The sequence below is a fragment of the Lissotriton helveticus genome, chromosome 7 (assembly GCF_964261635.1).
Source record: "Lissotriton helveticus chromosome 7, aLisHel1.1, whole genome shotgun sequence".
Lineage (NCBI taxonomy): Eukaryota > Metazoa > Chordata > Amphibia > Caudata > Salamandridae > Lissotriton > Lissotriton helveticus.
This window is the reverse complement of record NC_136068.1, coordinates 502,509,690-502,525,901: the sequence shown is the minus strand read 5'-3', so window position 1 is coordinate 502,525,901 and position 16,212 is coordinate 502,509,690. Positions and strand designations below refer to the sequence as shown.

The following is a 16,212-nucleotide window of genomic DNA, read 5'->3' as shown; positions in this document are numbered from 1 at the left end:
TTCCATTCCAAGCACAGGGTGACTCACAAACAGCAAGTAAACATGGCTATATATTAAATAGGCACTTGTCACTTTGTTGCAGACTCTTTTCAACCACTGCGTATGAGAATAATTGAAAGCCAGATGCATCTCCTGGCTCCATAAAGGTATGTTATTTTTAAACGAATTAACTAGAAAGTTAGGTGCTGAAATACTTAGAGAAGCTATTCTAAACAATTCCATTTGTTTCTCTTTTTTGTCAGAAATTGTTGTTCAAGACAAGATTCACCCTGCCCTGATGAGAGTTGGGAATTCACATAACCCGAACTCGAAACGCGTCGGCATTATGAGATTTGAATCATAATTAGATTGCTTAACACCTATGAATTTGGATTAGTAACCTATTGGGTGTTAGAAACTTTTTTTCGAGTTGTTTGGATTTAACCATAATAAGATGAAGTTGAATGTATATATGGTTAACAACTTTTTTGTGACATATTTATAATTTTGAATGTATCAATATTGACGTATTATGTTTGTTATGTGTGTGCAATTTTATCACTAATCTTAGCGGAGATTTTTGTATGATAGGCAACAATTGTGTTTTGTAAAGATTTTCAAATCGATACGATTTTCTGTGAAGTTGACAGTGTGGTTCTGATGTGGCCTCAAAAAGTATCGATGAACTTTTTTCTATGAAAATAAAAACAAAATAGGCAAAAGTCATTGCCTTGAGAGACATAATTAATTTGGTCTTTCTTGATCGTAATTTCGATCCTAAATGAATGGAGGTATGGGTAAAAGCTTTCAAAGATGGCAATACCTGACCTATATCTGCAACACTGAACAATGACACTCTGTCAGTAAAGACGTGAATGATAGTCACTTAAACACTTTGCAATTTTTTTCTTCTGTCATTTAGTTCCTCTATTGTGCTCATGTGCTTCAGCTACTTGTCACATGCTTTTTACACCATCACGGTTCTTGTTGCATCCATGTAACACATGTGTGTATTTCACTGATATTATTCTTGGCTGTTCTATCCTTAGTGAACTATAAGTCTCTGATATTAATCTAAGTGCACAAGCAAATTGGTGATTTTATAGCATCATATGCTGCATACATGATATGGATCCAGTCCTTTTTTTTCTTCTTTTCTTTCTGTATTGCTGTAAAATGCTTAGTAAAAAGTAATCAAACGATAAAAGCATGCAAGCAAACTATCGTCTTTTAAGTGACTTGCAGATAACTGAGTAGTAAAAGTAAAGCTGAGGAGAAACCAGTATATGACATCAATTGGGATTTTGATAAAGTGAGAAAGGAGAGCAGCAGTGCTGAGGAAGTGGTGGTAAAGAGTGTGGTGTATGTTGTTGAGAGATGGCCTTTATCTGCTGTGATCCTGCTCTTTGATATGAGATCCTGGTTCTGTCTGTCAATAAATGAGGCTCTGCCACACTGTACTTTGGCTGGGAAGATATCCCTCCCCATGATTCTCCCTTTGACTTCTCTCGGATGATTCTAACGTTTGGTTGCTTTGCCCCTTCCTTTGATATCCCTCCCCATGATTCTCCCTTTGACTTCTCTCGGATGATTCTAACGTTTGGTTGCTTTGCCCCTTCCTTTGATATCCCTCCCCATGATTCTCCCTTTGACTTCTCTCGGATGATTCTAATGTTTGGTTGCTTTGCCCCTTCCTTGATCTCCGTCCTGTGGGAATGTGGTCACTTCTAAGGCTTTATGGGACAGGAAGACACAGGCAGGGGAACAGCCAGGGGAATGTCGGAACTGGGTATTCTGGCATGTATTTGGCACCGTCATCTTACTAGACTCTTTTTTTCTTGCAAGTCGGGCGCCCAACCAAGAAGTTGGGGTGTGCTTCCTCCTGCTTCCCACCCATACACTTTTCTAAGGCCGCTTCTAAGACGTTTAAGGTTGTAGGGCACTATATTTGTGTATTTCTTGCAAAGCGGAAAAGAGTAAAGCCGAATCTGTATAACAGGCATATGACATCTTATATAAAGGTGTACTAAAATTACTGTCAAATTATCTCTGTGGGTTTGTTGAGGCAGGCTTACATTTATGTGTTTTCTCGTTTGTGCTGAGTAATTTGGCCTCAATCTCGAGTAGCTTTCAAGTACCCTGGGGCTTATTTAGAGGCCCATTGCGCCACCAGTTTTCAGTTTTTATCATATTGAAATTTGAAAGTGACTCAAAGGCGGCGCAAGGGGCTGTAAATAAACCACCTTGAGTTTAAATGGTCCGAAATCATTATAGTTACGTAAATAGGGGGTCCAATTATATATTTGAATGTATCGTTTTTGTACCAGTTCTCTTCTGCACAGAGTCACCTACACTGCGCAAAATTAATTATTTTTGTTGTTTCTTGCCGTTTTGGAACATTTGTGTGTGAAAGGTGGCTAAGTGTTTATAACTCTCCAGGTGGAATGTCAGGTGTGGTTGTGACCGAGGGCCTGTGTGCGTAGATTGTGTGCATGTTTAAACGAAGACATTTGTAAGGTACTGTTTAATCTATGAGGAAGAATACTAAATGCAGGGCATTTAAGAGTGCACAAATATGTTGTTCAGTAACAGTTTTCGTTCGTGTCTGCAGTTCCTATATTTTTATAATTTTATGTCGATTTGTAGGGCGCACTAATCATCTCTGAGGGTATCTAGGCGCTTGAGCAGGTGAGTGGGAGTGTGGTCCCCCCTGGAGTTATTTGGAGGAGGCAGGACTTCAGCTTCTTGCGGAACAGAAGAATTGAGGAGGAGGCCTTGATGTGCTGAGGGGGGTTGTTCCATGTTTTGGGTGCAATGTAGGAGAATGAGTAAACTCCTGCTCTATTTTTCTTCCATACATTTGACGTTCCATAGCTAGTTCAATTCATGTTTGTTTTACGCACTCTTGGACATGGTGTGGTGTTTAATTATAGAACCAGGGCTGACCTTTCCAGATTGCAAAGAAAAAAGATGGGTTGAATGAGCCAACCACATGTCCGGGGAGGCCTCAGAGCTCTGTTTTTTAGCACACATTTATTAGATATGAGCTCAATACCAGGGCTGCGAAGCTGAGAAGGGTACTGGGTGAAGCTGTAAGTCTGCAGGTGCCTGTCACAAACTCTATTTCTGGCACATGGTCGCGGATCCAGCTCTGGTAGAACGTAAGCGAGGCGTAGACCCCGGGCTGGTTGGGCAAGGCGCATGGGGATGGACCCCAGCTCACAACACCGGCCTGCAGCCAAATGTCCCGGACTTTGCACACAAGGGGTCCTCCAGAGTCTCCCTGAAATTTAAACACAAAGAGAGAAAGAGAATTAAAGTTACACAGCCCAGGCCCCGAAAATCACAGACATGCGAGAAGCAGGGGCGGCTTCTCCATTATGGTGGAGGAGCATCACCCTACTTCTGGAACCAGCATGAAAACATATTAAGTAAAATGATAATAAAGCAATTAATAAAACTGTTTTCTTATCATTTTATTTTACATGTATGAGGGAACAGCAGCGGAGCCTTGACGGCTGGGCCATCATCAGCAGACGTGGTTGGCACAGGGCACATGTTGGTTTAGCCGGCCGTCTTAGTACGGCCAAACCTACATGCGCACTTGGATATCTCCAGGCTGTTGCTTGGAGATATCAGCAGGGTTCAGGAGCATAGGCTCCCAGTCCCTGCTGGCGCTTCTCTCATGCTTGGTAATGCCAGCATGAGAGCAGCATCTGGATTGGCGCAGGGGAGTCTGGGGGCCTGTGTGTGGCAGCTCCTGTGCATCGGGAGCTGAAGAGCGCGGCGGGAGGTACGTTTTTTTTTGTCTCCAGCACTGTCCCACCACTTTTCCATGATAGCGCCGCCCCTGCCTCTGGATATTCCGATACCTTCCTGATCCTCAAATTAGCCAGAAAATACAATACTACCAAATGAGCTGATGCCATTTGTGACCTATTCAGTTTTTTAGCGAGCACCATTTTGTATGTACAGGTTATTCATATTTGTCTATTTCTCTTGTATAGGCCTGAGTTACATCATACTGAATATCATACACTGCCTTTTGAGAGGTAATGTTATATAGAGGCCAAGATGGCGGTTTTAAACCAGAATGCCTGCTTCCCTTCATGCCTTCGTCTTTTGATCCAGGCAAGCAGCTTTGTAGTCCAATGCCTTTTGTTCACTTATCTTCAGAGAAGAGGTGCTCTAGGCCCAAAATGGTTTCACTGTACTCACTTGTTGATGCCATGTTAACATTTGTAGATGTGTAAGTAGAACCACCCCTATAAAGAATAGGTGATGCACACACATTGTACATTTTGTAAACCAGTAGTGGTTCTGTACATTTTGTAAATCACCCCTATTTATGCTTTGAGAAATATTGTTTAATTGTTATAAAGTCGTCTGCTCTCTTTATTGACGATGCCAGAACTCTGTAAAATCATAAATAAAGAAAGGAGAGAAGAAATTTAGATTGTTAAACGTGCAATGTCTGCCATCTCACTGTGATCTAGTTGTTTAAGCTGTGACTTTGGAACTGGAAAACCTGATTCTAATTTTCGCTGTGGCACTTTACAAATGGAGTGATTCTGGGAAAATCACGGAATTTCTTGTACCAAAAAAGGATATATGTGTGAAATGCAATACCGTTGTAAGTATGCGAACTGTACCCTCATTGTGAAATGTGTGAATCCCCAATTGATGTTCAGCACTCTGGCTTCCCAGCTGATATTGCCCCCATACAAAGTTCCCTCATTTAATTGTCTAGTTACATTTATTTTAGGGTGTTAAAAATCCTTCATGGTTTGCCACTGCAATGCTGTCCACATCTAACAGAGCGGCTAATGGTAGGTTTAGGCTCTTTACAAGAAGATGACGTCCACAGATATCCCGGGCTCCTAGAGCCCACCCCTTGTTAGCACTTTGTTACTCCTGGGACTGTTCTTGTGATCTCTGGATTAGGGATTGTCCAGGATATGTCCGGGCCTAAAAAAGAAACAAGGCTTTAAGATTAATAATAACCTAAGAGTGTGAGTATAAAAGGGGTAGGCCCTTAAAACTCAGGACCTGGGTCCGTGGGTCAGTACATATGAGAATGGTCTGAGTTTTGCGAATATAATATACATATACAATTCTAGATAGAACCACGGTCACCAATAGATTTGAAACCAATCAAAAGAATATCAAATTATTCATTTCATTCATTATGGCAATTTATTCTTTTATGGCCACGATTATGAATAGCAATTTATGGTAGAGACATGTAATTATAACATCATTACATTCAATATTAGAAATAGGTGCTCTCTGTGAAAAGGGGAAGGGTAAGTGAAAAGGTGAAGGGGACAGAGTAAAGGTGTTGTGACATAATTGTTACATCCAAGTTAAAAATGAAAAACCTCTACAAACAAACTAATGAGCAAAGGTTCCCAATTACACATCACACATAGATGGTGAGAATGTATCTCTTATTTAGCTCCTATGGTGTGTCAAGAAAAAGAGGCGTATTTCTACGTTTCGACCCCTGATACGCTAGAAGGGCAATTCACAGCCTCATGTTGGGGTCTTCATCAGGAAGAGGGTGGAGAGCCTATAAGGTAATATGAATACACAAATCAGAATTTTATAGAGGGTGAACAGACGTGGTAATGTTATTTAAGGTAGTGATGTGGATGGTTACCTACATCAGCAAACGGTCGTGGAATGTACCGCCTGCAGGGGGGGCTTCCAAATGCTCCGATAGAAACTGAAATACAATGAAATAGGTGCCATCAGGGCCCTGTACTATACTGGATCAAAGGATTATCGGGGGTGGCAGGTAGGGGGACTTACTTTGCGTGATGGTAGTCACTGGGCACTGGTAGGTCTGTCCTCAAAGGGTATATTTGTCTGTAAAAAGAGGGGAGGCTGCATTTAGCATAATGTGCCGTTATGGTGAATAATGTACAGCAATGTGGCCGATTACAAATAGGGAGCAATGGTCCCACGTTTTTACCTTACAGGGGTGAGTGCAAAGTCGCCCTGTTGCTCCAACGGCGTTGTCAATCACAGAAGGAAACGCGGTGCCGGTTTAATTTACTGAAAGGCAAAGCGGAACTAAAATCAGTTTACTTGGTCCGCTGGGTACATTGTACTCGAGTTAGTGTGCCCGATTGTATTTGCGGGGCGCCCGATCGGCGGATTGAGTCTGGACATACCTTTTAAAATTGGAACGCACAACAGCGCTGTCACTTCCTCGGCAGCCTGCATCCGAGTGAACTCGCGGTGCAGGCGCTCAATGCCAGTGACTGCTAAAAGAAAAGGGGCTCGGCCCGCTGGTCCAATGGGAGCAGGGCCTGACTCGCGCGCTTCGTGGAGCATCCTTAAAGGGATAGTCTACCCGTAAGGGAAACAGTGCTGGCTAAACGCTGAAAAGCCAGAGCTGGGTTAAGGGTGATTGTCTCCAGAATCCAAATCACAATTTCTGGCAAGTGAAGCACCAGGCAGCGGCACAGTGATTGAAAGTGCTGCGAAGTACATTGTCTGAGCTTGGGCCAAAAACCGGAGGAGCAGTGGGACACAAGGTTTTGATACAGTTTGTTACACCTCTATACATTTATAGTCGCAATATTAACATGTATAAGACCGGACAAATTTCACATGGGTAAGGATACTTGAAAATACATAGCATACATTTCATTGAATTCGAAAAAACTAAAAATGGTACACGGTCCTCATAAATGTCCAGAGCGTGTTATGTGGGGTGTCACATTGTTCTTACTGGTGACTTTGCACATGCGTGAGTAAAGATACAGTAACCCAGGGTCTATTCGGGATTGAGTCCCGCCATCTGCGAGAAACTAGCTTCCAGTTCATTCAACCCCTTGCTTATTGTTTGGAACTTCTGCATCCATTTGCATTCCCTTGTGTCAAGAGCGGCAGCTAGATTACCCCCCCGAGGGCCGAGGGTGATTTTTTCAATTATCAACCAGCGGATGGAGTCTGGTGGATGGTTTTTCTCAGTGAAATGCTCCACCAAAGGGGCCCCTGGAGTTGTACAGCGAATCCGACTGCAATGCTGGAAAATGCGGTTCTTGGCTTTTTGCTGTGTCTGTCCAATGTACATTAGGTCGCATGGGCAAAAAATCGCATAAATCACTCCGCTTGTGTTACAATTGGTCAGAGATTTAAGGTCTACTGTCTGGTCGTTGTACCGTATTTGCTTGGTCTCCAGGCACAACGGGCAGGCTTTGCATTTTGTGCATTTGAAATGGCCCAGCAGTTCAGGTAGGTTCCATAGGTTCCGAATTGTCGGTGCCGGTGGGGTTTCTAGTAGAGATCGCACCACCGAGTCCCTTACGTTCCTTGATCTTTTGAAGGCGTGCATAGGAGGGTCAGGAACTTGCAAAATTTCTCCTACCAAACCCCAGTGTTGATTCACAATTTTGCGAATGGCATTGCTTTCGGTGCAGAAGGTGGTTACACATATCATTCGTTCTTGTGTTGTTTTTCTGATCCTTGGTTCGAGTAAGGTTGCCCTGTCTTGAAACCAAGCCCTCTTCCTGGATCTTTTCACTAGGCGTTTGGGATAGCCTCTGTCAATTAGACGGGTGATCAGGTCATCCGATTCCCTGAAGAAATCTTCTTTAAAGGAACAGTTTCTCCGTAGGCGGAGGAACTGTCCAAAGGGCAGGTTGTCCCTTAAACCTCTAGTATGGTGACTGGTATATCTTAACAAGGAATTCCTTTCTGATGGCTTGCGGTAAAGGGTGGTATAGAGGTGGCCTTCCTTCTCCTTGATACTGATATCCAGGAAATCAATCGATTCTCTATTGGATTGCATGGTGAATTTAATATCTGGCGATTGATTGTTCAGCCAGGCCAGGAATGCGTGGAGAGGTTCATCTTGGCCAGTCCATATCATGAGGACATCATCGATGATGCCCTTGTTAAGATATACCAGTCACCATACTAGAGGTTTAAGGGACAACCTGCCCTTTGGACAGTTCCTCCGCCTACGGAGAAACTGTTCCTTTAAAGAAGATTTCTTCAGGGAATCGGATGACCTGATCACCCGTCTAATTGACAGAGGCTATCCCAAACGCCTAGTGAAAAGATCCAGGAAGAGGGCTTGGTTTCAAGACAGGGCAACCTTACTCGAACCAAGGATCAGAAAAACAACACAAGAACGAATGATATGTGTAACCACCTTCTGCACCGAAAGCAATGCCATTCGCAAAATTGTGAATCAACACTGGGGTTTGGTAGGAGAAATTTTGCAAGTTCCTGACCCTCCTATGCACGCCTTCAAAAGATCAAGGAACGTAAGGGACTCGGTGGTGCGATCTCTACTAGAAACCCCACCGGCACCGACAATTCGGAACCTATGGAACCTACCTGAACTGCTGGGCCATTTCAAATGCACAAAATGCAAAGCCTGCCCGTTGTGCCTGGAGACCAAGCAAATACGGTACAACGACCAGACAGTAGACCTTAAATCTCTGACCAATTGTAACACAAGCGGAGTGATTTATGCGATTTTTTGCCCATGCGACCTAATGTACATTGGACAGACACAGCAAAAAGCCAAGAACCGCATTTTCCAGCATTGCAGTCGGATTCGCTGTACAACTCCAGGGGCCCCTTTGGTGGAGCATTTCACTGAGAAAAACCATCCACCAGACTCCATCCGCTGGTTGATAATTGAAAAAATCACCCTCGGCCCTCGGGGGGGTAATCTAGCTGCCGCTCTTGACACAAGGGAATGCAAATGGATGCAGAAGTTCCAAACAATAAGCAAGGGGTTGAATGAACTGGAAGCTAGTTTCTCGCAGATGGCGGGACTCAATCCCGAATAGACCCTGGGTTACTGTATCTTTACTCACGCATGTGCAAAGTCACCAGTAAGAACAATGTGACACCCCACATAACACGCTCTGGACATTTATGAGGACCGTGTACCATTTTTAGTTTTTTCGAATTCAATGAAATGTATGCTATGTATTTTCAAGTATCCTTACCCATGTGAAATTTGTCCGGTCTTATACATGTTAATATTGCGACTATAAATGTATAGAGGTGTAACAAACTGTATCAAAACCTTGTGTCCCACTGCTCCTCCGGTTTTTGGCCCAAGCTCAGACAATGTACTTCGCAGCACTTTCAATCACTGTGCCGCTGCCTGGTGCTTCACTTGCCAGAAATTGTGATTTGGATTCTGGAGACAATCACCCTTAACCCAGCTCTGGCTTTTCAGCGTTTAGCCAGCACTGTTTCCCTTACGGGTAGACTATCCCTTTAAGGATGCTCCACGAAGCGCGCGAGTCAGGCCCTGCTCCCATTGGACCAGCGGGCCGAGCCCCTTTTCTTTTAGCAGTCACTGGCATTGAGCGCCTGCACCGCGAGTTCACTCGGATGCAGGCTGCCGAGGAAGTGACAGCGCTGTTGTGCGTTCCAATTTTAAAAGGTATGTCCAGACTCAATCCGCCGATTGGGCGCCCCGCAAATACAATCGGGCACACTAACTCGAGTACAATGTACCCAGCGGACCAAGTAAACTGATTTTAGTTCCGCTTTGCCTTTCAGTAAATTAAACCGGCACCGCGTTTCCTTCTGTGATTGACAACGCCGTTGGAGCAACAGGGCGACTTTGCACTCACCCCTGTAAGGTAAAAACGTGGGACCATTGCTCCCTATTTGTAATCGGCCACATTGCTGTACATTATTCACCATAACGGCACATTATGCTAAATGCAGCCTCCCCTCTTTTTACAGACAAATATACCCTTTGAGGACAGACCTACCAGTGCCCAGTGACTACCATCACGCAAAGTAAGTCCCCCTACCTGCCACCCCCGATAATCCTTTGATCCAGTATAGTACAGGGCCCTGATGGCACCTATTTCATTGTATTTCAGTTTCTATCGGAGCATTTGGAAGCCCCCCCTGCAGGCGGTACATTCCACGACCGTTTGCTGATGTAGGTAACCATCCACATCACTACCTTAAATAACGTTACCACGTCTGTTCACCCTCTATAAAATTCTGATTTGTGTATTCATATTACCTTATAGGCTCTCCACCCTCTTCCTGATGAAGACCCCAACATGAGGCTGTGAATTGCCCTTCTAGCGTATCAGGGGTCGAAACGTAGAAATACGCCTCTTTTTCTTGACACACCATAGGAGCTAAATAAGAGATACATTCTCACCATCTATGTGTGATGTGTAATTGGGAACCTTTGCTCATTAGTTTGTTTGTAGAGGTTTTTCATTTTTAACTTGGATGTAACAATTATGTCACAACACCTTTACTCTGTCCCCTTCACCTTTTCACTTACCCTTCCCCTTTTCACAGAGAGCACCTATTTCTAATATTGAATGTAATGATGTTATAATTACATGTCTCTACCATAAATTGCTATTCATAATCGTGGCCATAAAAGAATAAATTGCCATAATGAATGAAATGAATAATTTGATATTCTTTTGATTGGTTTCAAATCTATTGGTGACCGTGGTTCTATCTAGAATTGTATATGTATATTATATTCGCAAAACTCAGACCATTCTCATATGTACTAATAATAACCTAAAGCGCAACCTATGCCCTGTTTCTTCAACAGGCTACTGTTCACTCCTTCTGGGTCTGGTCAGTTGGAAAAAGAAAGGAAGGGCTGTGGAGAGGATGTGGACTGTTTTATCGGATGTCTTGGCTTCCGGCCCAGCAGCCTTTTCAAAGACTGGAAGTAAGCCTGACTCTGCGGCTCCCTACTGCCCTGAAGACCTCCTACACCACGCAGGGTCTAGGAGAGGTGCCTGAGGAGCTAATGGTGGGTGACAGAGCCTTGTCAGCAGCCTCCACAGTGTGACAAAACCTCCCAGCCCTTCGTGATCTCCGAGAGGAGCCCAAAGTGGGAGGTCCATGGGAGAGAGTCAGTGCTCTTAGTGGGCAAGTGCCTGATAGGTCTCGGTCCCAGAAAAACAAAATAATAGGCATTGAACCATGGCACACTGGGGCCCTCTATTTCTGTCCTTTCCCAACTGAAGAAACAAGCATTTACAATGCAGTAGGTCTCGCAATTACATTGTTTTGAGCTATTGGCATTGTAAATGTTATCTTTTTTTCCCATCGTGAAGAATTAATCAAATGGTGTAATGCAAAATGGCAATGGCTCACTTTGTTGTAATTGTGAAATGTATTGCATTGCATTTGTACTAGTGTGAGTTTTGTATTGTAAATGGTACTGGCTTTTATGCATTAAAAAAGTTCATACCCACTCATTTTGGAATAAGGACTCTGAGTGGATATTACATATACCCATGTATTGTTACTATGATTGCAGTTACAGGTGTGAGATCACTATCCCTGCAGGTATAGGTGTGATATTACTGACACTGAATGGAGTCTAAAGACTATGCTCCTTTAAAATGACCTACTGTTTTTTTAAACTGAGGACACAACTTTATTGCCTATTACACTATTCTTCTTCTCTTAAAAATCAAATACCATAAAATTCCACTATGAGGGATCAATACCTGTGTGTCACATTTGCATAAATAAAAATATGGCTATGCATCACCCTATATAAAAAAGGGAAGGCAATGATGCAATCCTCTGATATTGACCTTCATATCTTCGCTGTTTTCTATTATCATGAAGGCAGCGGCGCTGAGAAAGACACCAGGAGTGACACTGTCAATGAAACCGAAAGCAAACATTGGGAAATGAACAATAAGTAAAAGAAGAGCATTACCGATAACAAAAAAAGACAACTGGGGAGAAAGTGACAGAAACTTGAAAGATCAACTTGAAGGTACATGAGATGTGGTACTGATACGTTTTAATGTAAATCATCCCAGAAACAACTAGCCAGGCAAGGGCGCCAGAGGCAGCTTAGACTGACTCTGGTGCCACAATAATGGAGACACTGGTGCCTATGTCCAACTAACAGACTGTAGAGACAAGCAATGGGACACACCAAAAGCAATCACTAAAGGGGTGCCAGGTTTTCAGACACTAGAACACAGCATTACTGATGCTAGACAGTAGGTAGGCTTTCTGACACCTGAGGTGCAGACACCAGGAGATGCAGCAGCGGATTCCCCTGAAGACCACCTGTGGCGGTAGTAGACACCCCAGCTAAACACTGGGAAAAAAATGCATTATCCTCATGAGGATCAGAGGCAAACACTGAGAGGGGTGTCAGAAGAACCAGTTGCTGCTGAGTGGGTATCGGAAAACTCAGTCAAAAATGCAAGGAAAAACAGAAACTGGCGCAGGAAGAGGACGTAGCATCAATAGAGACAAAATAACACCATGACAGCCAGCATTCCGATCCCCACAGACAGACACACTAGGGAGGCAGCGTTGCGGACCCAAAAAGAAAGGCAAAATGACGGACACACTGACACATCCTGAAAAATATAGGGAGTAAAGGAACCCTGCATTCAGAGACACACACGCCTGTTGCCTACTTCATTCGCCTGTAAGGCAAATGTCTCACCTGCATCCAGTCACCGCTGTCTCGAGTGGACTGACAGATGGACGTGGTCCGGTATGCGGCCCTCAGGCTTGTGACAGGGCTCAGCCGGACGCAGAGGCTCTCAGATCTTGTGGATGCCACCAGCTCAGCAGTTGAAGGCTTCGTCCCGAGCCACGGACGAACAATACAAGACCAGACAGACAGACAGAGCAAGATGGCAGAGTCCGCGAGCGGCCACGCGGCCGTTGCGGGGGACGTGCACGCATTCCAAGGTAACAGCAGAGGAGCGGGTGGGGGTATGAGGAGAGATGCGCTTCGATACCCATGGCGGTAAATTGAGAGGTGACCGCGCGGTACACGAGGTGTGGGATGGACCCTTAGGTACCTGAGGAGAGCTATGTGTGGCACGCAACTCACCCTCATTTTCAAGGTGTCACTCTCTTTAGCTGAGTTTACCCGTCAAACAAGCAACATCCATCCCTTCCAGGGCAGGCTGAAAGTAAAGAGGGATTAAGCATATAGGGAAATCCCTGGAAACCAACTGTGTCTGTCTTCAAACCACCCTTTCATTCATTATATTCTTTAAACATGCATTCAAAGCTCATATTGAGCCCACCTCAATCCCAAGTATATTCTCAGACTAAAATGTAGCGCTTACAATATTTTATTAGTATAAAATCTTCTTATTTTATCTCAACACTTAAAATTTCGGAGATACTCCCGAAAAAGTACACATAAGCAATAATTTAAAACAGACATGTATCTTTGTGGATTTCATACATCATCATGGTATGAATTTGCGGTAAATAGCTACCTCCTTTAAAGAAGAAAAAGCGAACGAAGAATATATACACTATTGTTTTACAAAAAGGTAAACAAGTGGATTAACAATAAATCAATAGAAAGAGAACTTAGTATAAGCAGAGATGTATTTGACATGATATATAAAATAAAAAAATGAAAAGTATTATTTCTCTCTTGCACTAGAAATATAAATTTTAAACTTGGAGTATCTCCTTACCTACAAGATTACAGTAGGACTGTACTCTTTAAACAAAACTACCAGATACCTTTAAGGTCAGTACAAAGGAACAATTGGCGATGTATGATTGCGGGGGGGTATGACTGAGAATATGTATGAACTCTCACCATATTCCAAACCAAAATGTAATGCACACTGTATAGCTCACTCGAATCTCATATTGAGGTCAATGATAAAAGATGGGCCAGGAGATAATTGTTACATATAGGTTACAGAAATATGCCTTCCCTTTGTGAAATCCACATCCAGGGTGCAATAAGATCTAAGATAACCTACAGTGGAGTTTTTTTAATGGAGTGGCATGTGTTCAATGTTTAAATGTAATGTCGGCAATAGGTTGGACTATGATTAATGTTGAATTGTAAGGTTACATATAGTTAATGATAACCTTTAGAGGGGCTTTGGTAATAAAGTGGCATATGATCTATGTTGAAATGTAAAGTCACATATAGCTGATTGTTCTTTCCTTTTTTTGTGTACAGATTTAACTCTATCAAATGAAAGACGTGACCCCAAAAGAAATACTGTCCTGAAGAAGGTGGCCCCATATCTATTGGTCTAAACCACCGAAACGCGTTGACGCCTATGTTAGAACGAGGAATCCAAAAAAAGCCGGGGGACCTTGGGAAACATGGGAATTCCTGCACTAAGTGTCCCTTACGAAATACATAGGGCTACTGGATCAGATTAATATCCAATCAGAATATTAGAACTGTTTTTTAAGTGGGGCAACTCTAGTGGTGTTTTATGATTATGTTTCATGTTTTTTTCTCAAATTGTTTATGTATTATTTTATGACCACATGGAGTGGAATGTATACATTGCACTGAAGTTTTTAATTTATTGCTTATGTGTACTTTTTCGGGGTATCTCCGAAATTTTAAGTGTTGAGATAAATAAGAAGTTTTTATACTAATAAAATATTGTAAGCGCTACATTTTAGTCTGAGAGTATACGTGGGATTGAGGTGGGCTCAATATGAGCTTTGAATGCATGTTTAAAGAATATAATGAATGAAAGGGTGGTTTGAAGACAGACACAGTTGGTTTCTAGGGATTTCCCTATAGGCTTAATTTGTCTTAAGTACCCTGTTCCCTGGAACTAGTAGGGTCATCTCTCTCTTCTTTACTGAATGGAAGATGTGCACAATGCAACTACCAGTGGAATACATACAATTAAACATTTAGATAGACCAACATTAATTTCAAGTATTATGTTGAACAAGCTGGCGCCACGCAATGGGGCTGGAAATTGAAAGCGCGCCATGTGCGTTGTTCCTGCCTGCAGCCCTTCCTCCTTTTGGGACAGCCCATCCAGACTGGATCCTTTGCTCAACGGCTTGTTTAGATAACACTCCTACTTTAGATTAGAAATTGCTTCACGAGAGCCATGAAGCAAACGATCCAGTCCGGATGGGCGGTCCCAAAAGGTGAAAGGGCATTAACAAAGAAGCCTCATTTTCAATGGGAGGCCACAGTTTTCAATAAACGATGACGCCTTCCAATGAAAATGAGGGGCGGGGCTTCAATCCCCCTTCTGGAATGTCCTCTCTCACAATATGTCTCACTGAGCGAGCAGCGCAAGTGCGCTGCAACGCTAGGCGACACCTAAAAAAAGGTGTCACACGTTGGCAATGAAAAGCAGTGTCACTGGAAATTCCCGCTGTCACACAGAGATGAAGCAACATGGTGCATACTGTTGTTTACCAGTTCCGGGTTTAAAGGACTATTTCACGCCAACTGAATAACCATGTTATTGCCACTTAAATGTACATTTACTTTGCTATTTGTTACTGTACCAGGATAATGAGGCTATATAAACTGTTAAATAAGTTATCCTGTTGATTTTGATTCTCATTTGTCCATCAAGACTGTGTTTATGAATTTGGTAAACCCAGGATTCTGTTTCACATACATTAGGTTGAAACCGTAGTTACCCGACTCCTGTAAAGGTTTCTTAGTGTGACTTCTTAGGCCATGCCCAATTTAGCTCCCCCAACTTTCATCCCACTGAAAGTACTGGAGACGGTGATGCTTTACTTGTCATATGAAACTACACCTGGGCTTACGAGGCTATAACTTGGCATATCTGAAGGTGATTTTGTGGCTAGGAGGTTGTGTCTGTGCATAGAAGGTTATGTTTGGGCATAGTAAGCTGTTTTAGGGTGTGCAAGGCTGTGTGTGGAACTGAATCCTCTGCTGGCATATGACTCTAAGAACAAGGTGTTTGAAAGGGCTGTAGCTCAAGCTGTGCATCCCCCACATGCTGGGGGCCCCAGGCTGGTAGTTCTCAGAGGCCCCATTTCATCTTCATTCTGAATGTCTGGTTGTGACGGGTCCCTCCACATACGTGTTAGAGGGGCTCCCTCGGGTTTTGTTGCCTGCTTGAGTTTATCCCTGTAATCACTTCACTCAGATTGCTGGTTGTTGATGCAAGTTGTGTAAAGGAGCAATAACCCTGAAGAGACTTTGACTTTCAAAATTAGGTGCCCTGAGTGTGGAAAATGACAAAATGTATATGTACATAAGCGGCGTTCATTTGTGTTCACCCTCGCCACTGTTGAAGGTAAAGAAAGTCACGAAACAGTGGCCCCGCCATCTTGTTCCCTTTTAGGCTCCATCACGAACATAGTTGTAGCCATCTTTGTGTCATGATCTCCCTGCCCATTGCCGATAGCCATCATCTCTCTCTCTCTCTCTCTCTCTCTCTCTCTCTCTCTCTCTCTCTCCAGCCCCGCAAGCACCCC

At 43.3% G+C, this 16,212-nt stretch overlaps 1 protein-coding gene across 2 annotated transcripts in view; it reads right to left on the bottom strand.

Annotated features, from left to right (window-relative positions):
• Positions 1-1,077: 1,077 nt before the first annotated feature.
• LOC144768684 (serine protease 27-like) overlaps positions 1,078-16,212 on the bottom strand; it is a 227,348-nt gene continuing 212,213 nt past the window's right edge. For both annotated transcript variants that reach the window (XM_078652513.1, XM_078652514.1), the window contains exon 7: positions 1,078-3,262. In XM_078652513.1, the coding sequence (XP_078508639.1) occupies positions 3,002-3,262 (261 nt within the window). In that variant the 3' untranslated portion in view covers positions 1,078-3,001. The remainder of the gene's footprint in view (positions 3,263-16,212) is intronic.